We start from the raw sequence: 16,903 nt of genomic DNA on the forward strand, positions 1-16,903 counted from the left end.
CATGACCTAGAATGGTACATGGTACCTAATGGTATTTAACCAGTGCATTTGTCAAATGAATGAATGCATTTCTGGAAGCCTGACTACTAAGCAATACACATTCCCTATCCTAACAGAGTATTCCTTATGATCAGATCATTAGTATAAAAAACTCAAAAGCAGCAAACAATTTGGCAGACTCTTATGGGACTTGGATGATCCTGAAGGCCTAGACTGCATCTTAGGAGTATGGCCAAGGCCTGCTTCTCAAAACCAGGTGATTGTCAAGCCCTGTATGAGCCCAGTTACACCCTCCTCTCACGGTAGAACACATTAAGAATCTGTAGAGATGATGGTGTAAGAGCAAGGAGGCCCAGCTATCCTACATGGAGAATAATAGAGGCTAAGAAATCAGGAGAGGCCAGAGGGTTTGCTACCATTTCTGCAAAATTCACTCTGTTGGAAGAGGCAGGTGTGGATACAAAGAAAATTAGGAAAAATTTAAGCCTTGTTGCAAAGTTCCAAAAAGAAAGAGGAGGTCCAGGTTCTCAGACCAGTAATGAAAAGTGCCAATTTGGAAAAGAAACTCACTACGGACAGAGCAATTTCAATTCTAATTTGTCCTGCTCTGATAGGTGCTTGTGGCTGCGCCTTAAGTGTTCTCTGGTTCATTCTGTTTTATGAGGACCCAAAGGACCACCCATATATAAGCATCAGAGAGAAGGAATACATCACATCCGCTCTCACCCAGCAGGTAGAATCCGCATGCTCCACTTTGGTATCTCCCAGATTCTGTGCCAGATGAAATGTGTTCCAGCTTGACCTAATGTGCTAATGATTAATGGGTTCCCTTCCAGGTCAGCTCAAGTACACCCATCAAAGTGCCCATCAAAGCTATGCTGAAGTCTGCTCCACTCTGGGTCATTTCCCTCTGTGGTTTTGCTTTTTTCTGGTCAAATACCTTCCTGAGTATTTATACACCAATATATATTGACTACAAGCTTCATGTCGATGTAAAAGAGGTAAATACACCTTTTCCTCTTCACTTTATGAAGGACTTTGTGCCCATGTCTTTTTCTCCCATGACTGTAGTCCTAGCTCTTGCCCATCCCTATACTATTTGGGCTTCTGAGGTGGCGCTAGTGGTAAAGAACCTGCCTGCTAATGCAAGAGACAGAGAGACATGGGTTCAGTCCCTGGGTCAGGGAGATCCCCTGGAGGAGGGCAACGCAAACCCAGTCCAGTATTCTTGCCTGGAGAATCCCACGAACAGAGGAGCCTAGCAGGATATAGTCCACAGGGTCTCAAAGTCGGACATGACTGAAGCGACTTAGCACTCATAATATTTAGCTGATGTTCTTTACCTAGAGATTTCACCATTTCCGATTATTATGTTAACAGTGCCCAGAACAAAAGTGTAGACATCCTTTCTAGCACTCCCACAAAAATACACACCACCCAGCTTCCCACAGATTCCATATCTCCCATTCCCTGTAATAATAACCTCTGTGTATTCCTTAGCTCAATACCATTGTTCCCTGCAGGGATGCGGATTCTCCCCTGAAAGTCAATTGGCCAGAGTATACCACTCATCACAGCTCATACCAATCCTCTCCACAGGGGAGAGGCAAAGAGTCCTGGGAACCCGTGACTCATATCTTGCTCTGAAAGGACTGCCATTCTCATTGCTTTTCTGACTTGAAAAAGTACAAACGCCTGAAACCTTCTGTTGCTTGATGCCATAATAACCAGGAAAGACTCCTTTAGAAATGGAGTCTGGGCTTGCCACTTTGAGACATTCTATAATGAACTTCCAACTACCCAGCCTAGGGACTAGCGTGACACTAAGGTCTTTTAAGCTCTGTATGATTCAGTGTAATCTTCCACTAGACCACGGATTTGTTGCAAAGATTAACAGCAGCTGGTCCAGAATAAGCACCATATACATGTCTTCTATTATCGTTATTATTTGTCATTTTCCTCAGGGATAGCATTTCCCATCTCCAACTTAGTCTTCCTCTCTGCCATCTAGAACTTTCAGGTCCCAAGATAATGCAATAGAAAACTAAGCAGATTGTGATGTCTGTTTCTGACCTCAAAACTATTTTTCTCTTTCTCTTGGGTAGCATGAAATAATTCTGGGGTTGCATGTTGATTGTTTCCTGTGTGATAATACAAATTTTTGATACTGAATTTCAGTGTAGGGATTATTCCATTTCTCATATTCACTCACAATAACATTTCCTCCTCAGAATGGGCTGCTGTCTTCTATCCCCCATTTGTTTGCCTGGATTTTTGCTGTCCTAGCAGGTTATATGGCAGACATCTTCCAGACCAGGAATACTTTCAGTCTAGTCACCATCCGGAAACTCTTCACCTCGCTAGGTAAGAAATAGCCAATACATTCAAGTATTTTGGGGTATCCCCCATCTTTGGCATGCACCTGACTGTTGTCTGAATCATTCCCCAGGACTTCTCCTGCCTTCCCTCTTCAGCCTCTGCCTGCTTTACCTGAGTTCCAGCTTCTATAGCACTGTAATTTTCCTGATACTTGCTAATTCAACAGGAAGCTTTGCTATGGGTGGACTAGTGATAAATATCGTGGATATCGCTCCCAGGTAGGTTTTTAAAATCTCTTTCTTGTATCTAAGTACTCAAGGATCTTTTAAGATTCCAACTATTTTGGAATTGATGGTCAACAGGCCAAACATTCTGAAGAAGCATTGATACAGGTCAGACATAAAAAGTATATATTATCACTCCTCAACCAACAATTAGCAATATTTATTTTGCAACTAAGGAAACTGACATTCCGATACTTGATTATCAGCCTAAGATCTCACCACTGGCTTGGATATTACCTAGGATTATAATCCAGATCTGGTTGGCAAAAAAACTTTTCCTCTTTTTACTGTGCTATACCCTTTTTAGATATAATATACTCTTTTTAGATATAATAAGTGTGACTGATGGAAGCGGTTCTGTTGTTTGCACAATTCCAAGGGACACTGTCCAGGGCTGGCACTTTCCGGAGAACATAGATCCAATATGAACAGAATTCTCTGAAGTTTTGTAAATCTGCAGCCTGGGGTAGAGAGGCAAAGATCAACCAAGAATATTCTAATTTGTCACAATTTTGTAAAGAATCTTGTCCATCAGATCTACACTAGGTGAAGGCCAAAGTAACAAAGACATGTATCCATTTGATTTATTCAGTTTTGAGACCCTCCTTGAAAATGCCTGCAAGTTTTCTGACTACTTGGAATTATATAAAGACATAAAAGGATTATTTGCTACAGAATACACAATGCCAGTTGGGCCATATGCACTCTGAGAACCAGGTAAATTAAAAATGTATCTACAGATAGATTAAGAAAATTATAAATAGCGACCATTTTGGGGGCCTTCCCTGTTGGCTCAGTGGTAAAGAATCCACCTGCCAATGTAGGAGATGGGCGTTCAATCCCCAAGTCAGGAAGATCCTCTGGAGTAAGAAATGGCAACCCACTCCAATATTCTTAGGTAGGAAATCCCATGGACAAAGGATCCTGGTGGGCTGCAAGTCCATGGGGTCGCAAAAGAATTGGACATGACTTGGTGACTAACCAGCAAGAACAACCATTTATTATTTTTTATGTGACATGCCCCACTGTAAGATAATATTGTCCAGAAAGTATGAGAAAAGAAACCAAAGCCCAGGGAAATGAATGTATATAAAGTCACATGATTAGTAATAAGTAGAAGGAGGATTAATACCTAGATTTGCCTGCCTCCAGAGCTGCCTAGATGTAGTCAATGCCTCCCTAGTGTTATTCACCAGTACGTGGTCAGTAGGATGGGAAATACCTTGGCCAGCAATGGCTTGGATATCACAGAACTTGACTGGTGTTGCATCATTCCAGTGGGTCCAAATTCCATGTTAGCCAGGTGATTTTGTAAGGTCATAGAAGATAGACTAATATACAATTTGGAAATATTATTAGCCTCTTAAGCTAGATCATCCTTAATATTTAGGGTACATGTATTAATACATTATGTCACAAACAATTCTTAAACTTTTTAATTAATGAGTTAATTTATTCCTAATGTTTCTAGTCATATATCTCCCTTGCCTATTAAAAAGAGTTCCCTTAGAAGATAAATTACTAAATTTTCCTTTTAGGGGAATTTGATCTTTGCTAGAACTGAGGAATGGGCAAATGATTACATTTGTTTGAGTAGAACCAAGATGACAAGAAAGAAGGTCTGGAAGGAATAAGAAGAGATACAGATGTGGTTCCATGAGAATATTGTTTGGGAAATGGAGTGAGACAGAGCAGACCTGGAAATGTAGTGACCATCTCTTTGGTGGGTAGCAAGAGTGGAAAAGCACAGAGGATTCTAAAGATGCTATGTGATGCATTAAGAAGGCACTGTCATCCCCTTGACATTCTTAAAGGGAGGCTCCAAAACGTTTTTTAATTATTTTTGACTGATGGATGGGTCATGTACTCTTCAATTTCCCTCCATGTAAGATTAAAGTATAGTTTAGACATCTGAATCTTGTTCTGGTTCTACTGAATCATTATTAAACCAAAATATAAAATCAATTAAATTGAAAGTCTGCTTCAGCAGCTATTTATACTTCCAAAATGCTTTTACCATGTGATGTTACAGTTGAAGAAGCAATTTTAGAGCTAACTCCTGTCCAGAGAATCATCCAGCATTAAAACAATCTCAGGGCTTTCCTGATAGCTCAGCTGGTAAAGAATTCACCTGCAATGTGAGAGACCTGGGTTTGATTCCTGGGTTGGGAAGATCCCCTGGAGGAGGGTATGGCAACCCACTTCAGTATTCTTGCCCAGAGAATCCCCAAGGACAGAGGAGCCTGGCAGGCTATAGTCCATGGGGTCGGAAGGAGTTGGACACAACTGAGCAATTTTAGAGCTAACTGCTGTCCAGGGAATTGTCCAGCATTAAAACCATCTCAAGACTGTTTTCATTCCCCATATCAAATACCTACCATTTGAGGTTTGGATGGCATGAGGAATGCAGCATAAAAAGCTCTCACCTTGCCAATCACAGGTTGGTGAATCACTCCATATTGTGGATGTGCAATGATTTTCAGAGGAACTGTCATGGTACTCAGGATTCTTGACACTGGGGACTGCTGAATCATAAAGCAAACTGAATTAAGATTAAATGACTGAAATCACTCAGAATACATTCTTTAATCACAGTGAAATTAGGGTTGCTAGCAAAAGCAAAAGATAGTGAAATTAGGGTTGCTGTCAAAAGCAAACAATAGATAACTCCCATTGCTTTGAAGTTAATGTTTAGGTCAAAGGAGAAATCACATTTGAAATTAGAAAATACTTTACATTACAATGAAATGTGACATATCATTGATAAGCATGTGGGGTGCATTTAAAAATCATACCCAGAGAGAAAGGTATAGCTTTAAACTTATATACTGATAGACAATTAAGTCTTAAAATCAGTAACCATGTTTGTATCTCAAGTAGGTAAGGAAAAAAAGTAGCAAATTAAACCCAAAGAAAGTAGACGGGAAGAAATTATGAAGATGAGGACCAAAAAAAAAACCAAAATGATAACATAAAGCCAACAATATCAAAGTTGCTTCTTTTAAAATTAATAAAATAAGATCAAGAAAAAGGAAAAAAATTACCAATATAAGAAATGAAAAAGGGTACATTGTAGTAAGTTTTAGCACATAATAAAGCAACAGAATATTGTAAACAATATGATAAATATTATAAACATTTATTGAAGGCAAAAATGACAGGAGCTCCCAAAGGCAGAAGTGGCCCTGAACCCAGGGATTCTATTGCTAAAATTAAAAAGGAAGCAACGAATACGGCAGACAACTGATGGTTTCTGCCCAATCTGTACCTGTGGTTGCTCATAACCATAAATGTTCTTCTTCACACATTAAAAGACACTCTCCAGCTCCCCTCAAAAAGAGACAAATCAAATTTCCACCCTGTGACTACATACACCTCCACAATCCAGGGACTCTAGGTCCACTTGCCAAGAATGTTTCATGAATCAAAAACAAAAAGTCGAAAAAAACAAAAGTCAAAAAAAAAAGTCAAAGACGATCAAATACCACTGTAGTTCCGACCTTAAGAGGGATGGCCAGGGGTGCATTTCAGGTGAAATTCTTCAACTGGTGCAAGAGGGACCAGAGCAAAAAGCATACACCAAGGACTCTAGGCCCAGATGTGATGCTTCTTTGATCAGGAACCCATAAACTAATAAATTATACACTCCCCCTCATACTCAACATGTAAAGGTAGAGAAAGATTAGAATAGACCCAAGGAAATAAAAGACAAAAAGCCCTCACTCTCACAAAAGGGAAGAATTTAAAGTACACAACCTTTGGTGGTGAAATGTGTTGGGCAGGAAAGTCACAGACTCCCAGTCCTGAAGTGAACTAATTTCTTGTTTAGACAGATTCTGTTCTCCAAAAGGCACTTCCTTGTTCTTGAAGACTGATAGATTTGACCCCTATTTTATGTGTTATTCCCTGTGGCTCCCCTGCTTTCTACAGTGCTCATTTTCTGCTGAGGTTGGTTTTGGCACTCAGGATTGGCCAATCACAGTTGCTTATAAACAAGTTTCTGGTTTCCTTGCCTGAGTAATCATTGCTCCTTGCCTGGGAACAATCACTGGGGCCAGTAGTTCTGGGACGGTGAGAAGAGGCCAGATGAACGGAACCCTTCAATTTTGTATTAATCCCAAACCAGTTCCTATTACTAAAACACATCACCTTTGGAATTTCTCAAACATAGATTTCACTCTTAATATGCTTTCATTTTCTCAATATATTAATATTCTTTACTGTTAAAGCCAAGCTTTCTGACTCTGTAGTGCAACCAGAACGTTATTTATATATCCATATACTTTTTCAGACATTTTAATGGAATTTGAATAGTGGGAATGGGAAATTTAGGAAGTCAACAGTTCTCTTTCTTAAACTCTCAACACATTATGTTTTTTCCTGTAGTGTTTGTATTACTTTACATTTGTGTATTGTCATTCATTTTTGTATAGATATTATGGATTTCTTAGAGGAATTACAAATGTAATTGGACTAACAGGAGGACTCATTTCTTCCACTGTGATTGGAATCATCCTTAGTGAGGTAAGGAACATCAAGACATGGGTAGTTACTTTTCTAATATTAACTGTACAGAAAAAGAAGGTAATGCATATAGTAAATTGCAGAGGAGACATCATCAAGAGGTGAGTTATGAGATTCTCTGTCATATTAAACTTGGTCAAATCAGGCATTGCCTCCAAATTCATAGATGATACAATTTCTTTCTTGTAATATGTCAACTAATTATGCTGGTAACTTTAACTATTGGTTATTGAAACAGGTGGACTTCTGCGCTTTTTAACAATTAATGTGTGCCTTGATCAAAATAGTTGACTGGGTGAATGGTAATATAAGTAATAAGACATAGTTTTGTCAGGAAAGGAATGAAAAATCAGGAACAAAGACAAGTTTAAAATGACCAAACGAAACAATTCTATGAAGGCTGGCTTCTGTTTCCATGGATAAAGTTACTTGAAATTCTCCTTTTAAAAATGAAAAAAAAAAAAAACCAAAAACTTAAAATGACTTTTCTGGTATTGAAGGAAGATAACTGCTAGTCTAGAATTCTACAGTCCATCAAAAAAAAAAAAAAAAAAAAAAATCCGCCATAAAAAATGGAGTTTAAACGCATCCATTTTCAAAAAAAAACAAAAACAGAATTCATCAAAAGTAAGCTAGCACTGAGGAAAAAAAGCTAAAGGTAGTTTTTTAGGGAAAAATAAAATTATCCCAAATGATAGATTAGAGATATGAAAAGGAAAAGAGGCAACAGAGATGATAAATATATGGACAATTCTGAAGGAAGGAATATTGTATAAATTGATAGTATCATGTAAAGAAACTCAATTCCCAGAGCTGTTTGCCTGGCGGCAAAATCACCATAGTCACTCGGGTGATCATTGGAAACCATTCCTCAACCATCACATTTCCTCTGACTTTTCTTCTTAAGCCACAGATTATTTACCCACTAACTATTAATAATAAGTTTATTATTTGTTAGCTCAGTTGGTAAAGAATCCACCTGCAATGAAGGAGACCCTGGTTTGACTCCTGGGTTGGGAAGATCCGCTGGAGAAGGGATAGGCTACCCACTCCAGTATTCTGGTCTAGAGAATTCCAGGGACTGTATGGTCCATTGGGTTGCAAAGAGTTGGACACGACTGAGTGACTTTCACTTTACTATTTGCTAGCTTGGTTTATCTTTGACCAGGATTTATTGTTCTGATACGATGACTGTTGTAACACCTGAATATACTTTCTCCAGCCCACTGGATTCAAATGGCTGTACAATCTTTGCCAACATAATTTGATGAATTCTGTGGTTCCAGAACCTAATAATATATATTCAAAGAAATTTAAGTGCCTTATCAAATTTTAATAATCATGTTAAAGAAAGGCATGCCTGACCTTGAAAAGGGCTTCCCTTGTGGCTCAGCTGGTAAAGAATCCACCTGCAATGCAGGAGACCTGGGTTCAATCCCTGGGTTGGGAAGATCCCCTGGAAAAGGGAAAGACTACTCACTCCAGTATTCTGGCCTAGAGAATTCCATGGATTGTATAGTCCATGGGGTCGCAGAGTCAGACACGACTGAGGTCACTTTCACTTTGACCTTGAAAAAAAAAAACGTAAGGGAAAATTTCAGAGACTGAAAATGAAGGAAGGGCTTGATTCCAGAGAGGTAAATGACCAGCAAAGCCACTGGCTGCCTTGGAGAAATTGCCCATGCTGGGTGATCTATAGCTTCAGTTATTATGGACAAACAGACACAAGCAATAATACCCCCAAAACCACTCACAAAGAAGAGCCAAAATGAAAATGCTGACATAAAACTGTAATCACTAGGGACTACAAACTGATACCACTACTATCATGTATCTACAAGCTGAGAAATAGCAGTGTACAGGAAAATCCTCCAAATGCTCCTTATCCCACAACTTTGGCAGCCCCCCACCATCATGTGTTAGGATTTATGGTATCAGAAAGGCTGAAAACATCACTATAACCATGGAGACTCCATGGTCAGAGAGGTGGCCTCAATAAAAAAGAACTCTTAGAGACCAGGATGTGTTTTCTCCTCCTGAGCATGTAGCCCACTCAGCCAGTTCAGCCTTCCAATGAACTCATCTGGACCTTCTGACCTGACTTTCCCAAAAGGTGTCAAGAAACACGACTCCAGAGTTGTCTGAAGTTGTCTCTGCCCAGTAAGGACACTTGTGTGTCTGCGCCTCAGCTACAAAGGGAGAGGGGATCTGAATAAAGACTCCTTGGAATGTTTGAAACAAGAAACCATTCACAAGGATTTCAGACCCTAATTCAAACTCTGTTGGGTCCTAATGCCATAAGCCAAAAAATTAATTTCAAGTAGTCCACAGATGTCTAGAAAAAGTAATACTTTTTTTTTTCTGAAGAAACCCTAAAATTCATCCTCCAGAATTTCTTATGCATAAAGTTTTGGTGAATATGATTTCACAATCAATCAAAAATTACAAAATGCTTGAGGAAATGAAATGTCATGTGAGAGAAGAATAAAAACCACAGTATCAGGTCAGATATTGGACATATATGTATACATTTAAAGAACTAAAAGGATTGAACATATAGAAACATAAGGTTTAACAAAGAGCTAAATCTAACTTCTGGCAATTGAAAATATAAAAATTAAAAATTCAGATTAAATACATCTAATAAGAGAATTTGTGAGGTTTCTGCTTCCATTCATGGGAAAGGTAAGGAATTTGGACCAATTCTCTTAAGACAATTTAAAGACCTGAAAATGTATAAAATCTTAAATGCACAGCAATTTTACTCCTTCTATAAGGAAATCAACAGACACCCAAAGTCCCATCTAGATATGGCATCAAGTTCAAAGTGCAGAATGTATCCACCCCTTCATTGGGGGAGAACCCTCTATACCAGGGGCTACATGCTCTATCATGCTGTATCTAATGGTAGCATAGCAATTCAATAGCTGCAATAAGTATTTCCTTTCAGAAAAGGAGGATTGGGAGACCAACAGAAACCGCAGATCCTTAGTTATGCTGACACAACCCCCAGGTGTCTCAGTGGTAAAGAATCCACCTGCCATTGCAGGAGATGTGAGAGTCGTGGGTATAATCCCTGGGTCAGGAAGATACCCTGGAGTAGGAAATGGCAACCCACTCCAGTACTCTTGCCTGGAAAATCCCATGGACAGAGGAGCCTGGCAGGCTACAGTTGATGGGATCGCAAAAGAGTCAGACACAACTGAGCGAATGAACACACACACACACACCAATGCTGATGACACACTGCTAGGCAGACAGTTTGGGAGGCATGTCCTGATGAATATTTGAATATTCTTCAATGAGGCTCGGAAGCAAGTGAAGGTAGGGCTGGAGGGCCTGTGGAGTGGTCCCTCTTGATTAGTGTGTTTGGCATAGAGGAAGGTAAGTGAATCCATTTGTGGAGCAGAGGGCAGGCTGGGAAGTAATTATTGCAGACACAGTAATTTTTCTTGTTCTCCTCTTGGGGATTTCCTATTTCCTTGAAGCTAGATGTATTTTATATAACTTATTTTGACCAATGACACATGAGGGAAAGTGATATGTGTTCATTCTGAAGACAAGCATTAAGAATCAACAGACTACTTTCTTGCTTTGACACAGCAACTGGCAACAGTCAGAACAGCAACTGCAAATCCATCAACCAGGAGCCAGGAATGAAGAGACATGGAGCATGATCTCTAGCGAACTTGCTATGAACCTTGTTGTTGTTGTTGAGTCGTTAGGTTGTGTCCAACTCTTTGTGACTCCAGGCTCCTCTGTCCATGGGAATTACCAGGCAGGAATACTGGAGTGGGTTGCCATCCTTCTCCAGGGGATCTCCCTGACCCAGGGATCAAACCAGCATTTCCTGCATTGGCAGATGGATTCTTTATCACTGAGTCACTGGGGAAGCTGACTATGAACCTTTGGTTTAAATAAAAACCAAATCTCTGCCATTAAAAGCCACTAGGATTTGTGAAGGGTTGGGGAGGGGGCATTAATATCTGTAGTATAACTTACTTTATCTTGACCCTTCTGGAGGATCTATCCAGAGTGAATCACATTAAAAATATATAGAAGGTATAGAATATGTGGACTCAGGGAGAAGGCCCAACATACATTTAACTGGAGTTCCAGAAAAGAGAATAGGACAGAAGTTAAATTTGAAGAAAAAGTGATTGTTTTCTAGTTTTACAGAAAGACAGCAATTCACACCTTTAAGAAACCCAATAATGACAAGTAGGATAAACAGAAATCCACAGTTGCATACCTCATAGAGAAATTATTTATATAAAATACATAAATATTATATAAATAAAAAATATATAACACACATACCTAAAATAGACATAGAAACACTGAAACTTGTAAGAATAGCATAAAAAGATGAAGTAAACATTAACCAAAGATGATGATATCAGGGAAAAAAACATTTATACAAAAATACTAGAAACATTGAGAATCAGCTACTTAACAGTGAAGTGAAAGTCGCTCAGTCATGTCTGACTCTTTGTGACCCCATGGACTACACAGTCCATGGAATTCTCCAGACCACTATGCTGGAGTGGGTAGCCTTTCCCTTCTCCAGGGGATCTTCCTAACTCAGGGATTGAACCCAGGTCTCCCGCACTGCAGGCAGATTCTTTACCAGCTGAGCCACAAGGGAAGGCCTAACAGTTTCTTAGGAGTTTCAATTTCTCCAGCAAAAAAACTATCTTGTTCAAGTCTTAGCTACTTACAAGATATGTGACCTGGAAACACTTCTTAATCTCAGTGTCTCTAGCTGTAAATGCCTAAGATGACACAGAAACTTCATGGAGTTAAGGTAATTACCACATCAGATCATTCATGGGAGTATTAGATGTTTGCGTGCAATGCATAACAGCTATTAGTAGTTTTATTCTCATATACTTTTAAATCAGGAAAAATAAAAGCATATTGCTAGCCATCCTATTGTTTAGCATTCTGAAAATGCTAGCAAACACACCTGTCAAGAAAACTAAATTATTGATATACACCATGTAAGTGCAGAGGAAAAATACAACACTATGGACAGAGATTGTGATTATCTTCCTGGCAGGGGGTGGGGGTGTGAAATCAAAGTTAGATAGCATAATGTGGAAAACTCTGAAGCATAGTATCAATCAATAAGCACAGTGTCAACTAATATTGCAAAATACCTATGAGTATTTTGAAAACTGTACAAAGTCCATATGAAGAAGACTGCACACTTATTGAGCAACATCGGTGAAAATATTAGTAGGGAGACACATTAAATTTCTAGGTCGGACTTTAATTCCAAATGACAATAAATTCTATTCACTTAAAATTATCAAAACTTTTATTATCATTAAATTTCTAAACACATCTTGATTCTTTTTTTCTTCACTGTTTACATATTAGCTGCCAAATTCAGCATGTTTTAATTATAGAAATCATTATAATTAAATATATTTAATGTCTAGTTTGGCAAGAAACATTTTTTTCAACTTCTACTCCTAATTATATTTTAAATGAAACTGGTGATGATTTGATCAAGTTCTGGAAAAAAAAAAAAACCACATTCTTTATAATAAAGTTTCATCTCAAACCAGAAGGAATGGATTGATTTCTTTAAAAACACAGTGGTGAGCCCACTTGAAAAAAAAAAGAAAATTACATTCTGTTCTCATATTTACCCCCAAGTTAATTATGGACAATAACAAATGTAAATGAAGAAAGGATATAATAAGCTACCAAAGTAAAATAGGAGTTAATAATTATTTAAACTTCACACAGGACATCCATTCTTCAAAAGCATGACACCAGAGACCAAAATGCAATCACAATGCATTTTGCATTTAACTGCATAAAATTTAACCTCAGCTGTTCAAAAAGTAAAAGGCAAAGTGGTAAAACAAATCTGAAACATAACTGAAGTTTAAAGTAATCTTTGAATATGGATGCCAAAAATAAATTACCTGTGCATAGAATTCACCAATATATTAAAATATGTACAACATCATGATTAAGTAGGCCCTTTTCTAAGAAAGTAAAGTGGCTCTATTTATTAATAAAATGTATTAATGAAACTGATCATATTAATAGGCTGAAAGAGAAAATGTATTAACCATGTTTATAAATAAGGGTATTTGATAAATCTTATTCAAAAGCATTGCTGTGTTTGTAATCAATCACCAACTTATTCAAACTTATAGCAACAAAAAGTGAAAACAACTTTAAAGAAATAAGGGATGCTCTTATAAATTTTATAAATCTAAATTCCAGATTACTAGTCAGTAACAGTTATGATACAGTCAAATATTTCCTAATATACAAAAACATTTATAGGATATTTCTGAATATAGAACCATATGCATTCTTGGCTTTAGCACTATATTCATGCAAAGTCCTTTTAACATATGAAAAGTTATATGTACATAGACACAAACCATAAATCAAATGGTGATTATCTCTGTAGAGTGAAATTTAACTTTTTGTTCCTTATTAGAATGTTTTGCCATGTTTAAGTGACCTGCATCAAGCCTATATTAACACTACATTTTAAATGTTACAAGACACAGCAGTAGTTTATAATTTTTTGCACTTTAATTCCTCAGGATGCAGAATCTCCCTGGCTTAAAATCTTCCTCCTGATGATAGGCAATAACATGATAAGCCTAATCTTCTACCTTATATTTGCTAAAGCAGAAGTTCAAGACTGGGCTAAAGAAAGACAAAACACCTATCTCTGAAGGTAAGAAGTGATTCAATTAAGGGCAGATTTTGAAACTGTGGATGCAGGATAGAAAGAAGCTAAATGGCCTCTGAGCAAACTCTGGTGTTGCTGACAGATTGGAAAAAATAAGGGGTGCAGGTTCAGGGGAGTAGAGGGGGCCAGGTAAAGTCTGAAACTATTTGACACCCTGATGAAATGGTATACAGCCCAGCGGCTGTACTGCCCTAGAATTCTTGAGAGATACTGCGGTTAGAGATAGAAATTTGGGAGTATGGGCCTCTCTACCATTTAAAAGTGAGGAAGAGAGGTGGACTCTTGAAAGGGGAACTGAGAAGGGCCTTTGATGAAGTAGGAAGGATGGTTGGGGAATGTGGTGTCTCAGAAGAAAACTGAAAAAGGTGGGAATGAGTACCCATGGCAAATGCTATCAAGGGATCAAAATATGTAAGATTCTGAGAATTTATTAATGGGTTTGGCAAGAGGTACTTTAAAGATGATCACGACTAGAATGGTTTTTCAAATAAATGATGGAGACAAAGGGTCCATTAAAGTTCAAAGGAGAATCTGATATTGTGCCTTTTTTTCTCTAAACTCCATCAGTGGTAAGTAAACAGTAGGAGAAATGTCCCTTTGTAGAATTTGTTTAGCTAATACATCAATGAGAATTGACAGATGTAGAATATACCCATTTTACAAACCCCAGTGAATTAAGAGGTCTAGGGTTGAGCATCAGGCTGTTACCACAAAGAGAGAGATGTTTTGTACCTCCTGGTGCAAGAACACACCACCACCAAGGTCTTGCTAAAAAGATCAAAGTGAATGTGGTCAAACCTCTGGATACAGCTACTGTTTTGTAAAAAATACAGAGGAGAGAGAATATTTTGAACTAAATCCTAAGGATATCATCAGCAAATCCAAACAGCTTTATAATTGTCTTCAACAAATGAATTATAAAGAAAAAGAAGAGTGATGGAGGGGGAGTCTCTAGACTCAGAGACTTAAAAGACATACAATTTTTTTAAAAACTGGCAAAACTAAAGTCTACTAACATGTGTGGGTGATAAATCTATAAAACATGTGTGGGTGATACGTCTATAAAGACATGCACAGAAGATGTTATACCAATGTCAGGACAGTCATTACTTTTAGGGGAAGGGAGAGGTTGTGATCAGGATAAACTACATGCAAAACTGCTGGGATCCTGGTGATAGTCTGCTTTTCATGTCCAAGGTCATGATCAAAAGAGTGTTAACTGGGCGGAGACTTCAGGGTTCTCTATAGAGAGTATCATGCCGTCTACAAATCATGACAGTTGTACCTCTTCCCTTCCAATTTGAATACCTTTTATTTCTTTCTCTCATCTGAATGCTGTGGCTAAGGAAGCGGAGACAGCAAAATAGACAGCCCTCTAAAGGAAAGCAGAGAAATGGCATGGTATAGCAGGGAAATTTTATATGTTTGCTGTTTTAGAATTAGATGTATATCAGCTGATGGTATAATCCAAAAGTGAGGTTTCACAATGTTGCAGAGAGAATGCACATGCAGAATTACACCACTTGAATTACCTGGACATATATATACTATCTGAGGCTCAGGCTGAAGTGGTGGCTGAGGCCGTGTCCACAGGGAACCCAGAGAGCATGGCACACAGGATACAGGTGTGCCCCTGATACCACAGGCACTCGTGGTAGAGCTCTCCTTGGAGATGTGAGCATCTGCAAGGCACAGCCCAATTGCTTTACTCACTCAAAGTCATCCCAGGTCTTCCCCCAAGGTCCCCTCTTCCTCTCCCGGAAGAAACTATCATGACAGACTGGTAAAGGGGCTCTGGCCAGCATGCACATGTATACATCATGGATGAAGAGAGGCTTATCTTCCTGGTGCAGGTCCCCTGGGCTGGGGAGCCCAATGTGGGGCTCAGAAACACTCACTTCTTAGGGAAACCTCTGACTACAATTATTCTCCAGTTTGTGGGTAGCCCACCTGAGGTGATGGGACTTGATTATATAGTGAGTCTGTCCCTCCTACTTATCTCATTTTGGTTTGTCTTTCTGCCTTTAGTTGTAGATCTTTTCCTGATAGGTTGCAGTCTTTTTCATAGATGATTATTCTCCAAGTAGTGATTTTGATGTGCTTATAAGAGGAGATGAGGTCTTTCTACTCCCACATCTTGGTTGATCTACAGGGTTTTCACTTAAGAGAGAAGTTGAGAGAAAGAAAAGGAATCCACATTGGAAAAGGGTAAAATTGCCATTATGAGTTGATGATACAATTGTTTACCTAGAAAATGTAACTGAGTTGGCTGGAAAGCTACAGAAAAAAATAAGTGCATGCAGTAAGTTTCCTGACTAACTTATTAATACACATTTTTTTTCATGTTGAACAGCAATAACTAGTTAGCAAATTTATTGAAATTTAGTTAGCAAAATTATTGAAATGATCCAAATGATGGTTGGAGGAAAATTTGATCGTTATTAATCCAATATTAACTTGACTCAGTTTGCTGAGAAATTTGCCAAGAAATTTCCATAAATGGTGCACTCACAAAAATTCACCAAGATGCATTTGTGCTCAAGATTGATGATTAGAAATGGCAAAAAATTGGATCTGGAATTAAACATGTTTATCAGTGGTGTCTTTGTTAATACATTTTGTAGGTGAATGGAATATAACTAGCAGTTGAAAAATATGGGATCTCATACAAATATTTTAATATAGAAATTACTGAGGCCATTGTTATGAAGAAGCACACAACAGCACTAGGATATATTTCATAGGCATTAGCAAAAGTTCCTCTTCTGTTTCCAGGGTACAGAGTGGGCACAGCTATGAAAACAATCACACTACTCAGATCCTATAAATCTTACTTGTTTGCATATATTTGATGTATTAAATACTAAACGTTATAAGAGTTTTCCATTATGTTATTTCCATGAGTTATTTCTACTCATTTCTGTTTATGTCCGAGCAGTCATTATTGAATATTCTGACATTATATTACAATTTCCAAAAGATTTTGACAAGTTTATCTTAATTGGAAATTTAATTTCAATTTTGTAAAGCTATCACCCTTTTC

The 16,903-nt window shown here is 38.1% G+C and overlaps 1 protein-coding gene across 1 annotated transcript in view; it reads left to right on the top strand.

The window, feature by feature from the left end:
- The window catches only part of SLC17A1 (solute carrier family 17 member 1), a 34,884-nt gene extending 21,041 nt beyond the window's left edge, over positions 1 to 13,843 (top strand). The window contains exons 6-11 of the mRNA XM_061146176.1: positions 615 to 733; positions 837 to 1,001; positions 2,232 to 2,364; positions 2,450 to 2,597; positions 7,037 to 7,127; positions 13,709 to 13,843. Coding sequence (XP_061002159.1) covers positions 615 to 733; positions 837 to 1,001; positions 2,232 to 2,364; positions 2,450 to 2,597; positions 7,037 to 7,127; positions 13,709 to 13,843 — 791 coding nt within the window. The remainder of the gene's footprint in view (positions 1 to 614; positions 734 to 836; positions 1,002 to 2,231; positions 2,365 to 2,449; positions 2,598 to 7,036; positions 7,128 to 13,708) is intronic.
- Positions 13,844 to 16,903: the final 3,060 nt, after the last annotated feature.

The sequence above is a fragment of the Dama dama genome, chromosome 7 (genome assembly GCF_033118175.1).
Source record: "Dama dama isolate Ldn47 chromosome 7, ASM3311817v1, whole genome shotgun sequence".
Taxonomy (NCBI): Eukaryota; Metazoa; Chordata; class Mammalia; order Artiodactyla; family Cervidae; genus Dama; species Dama dama.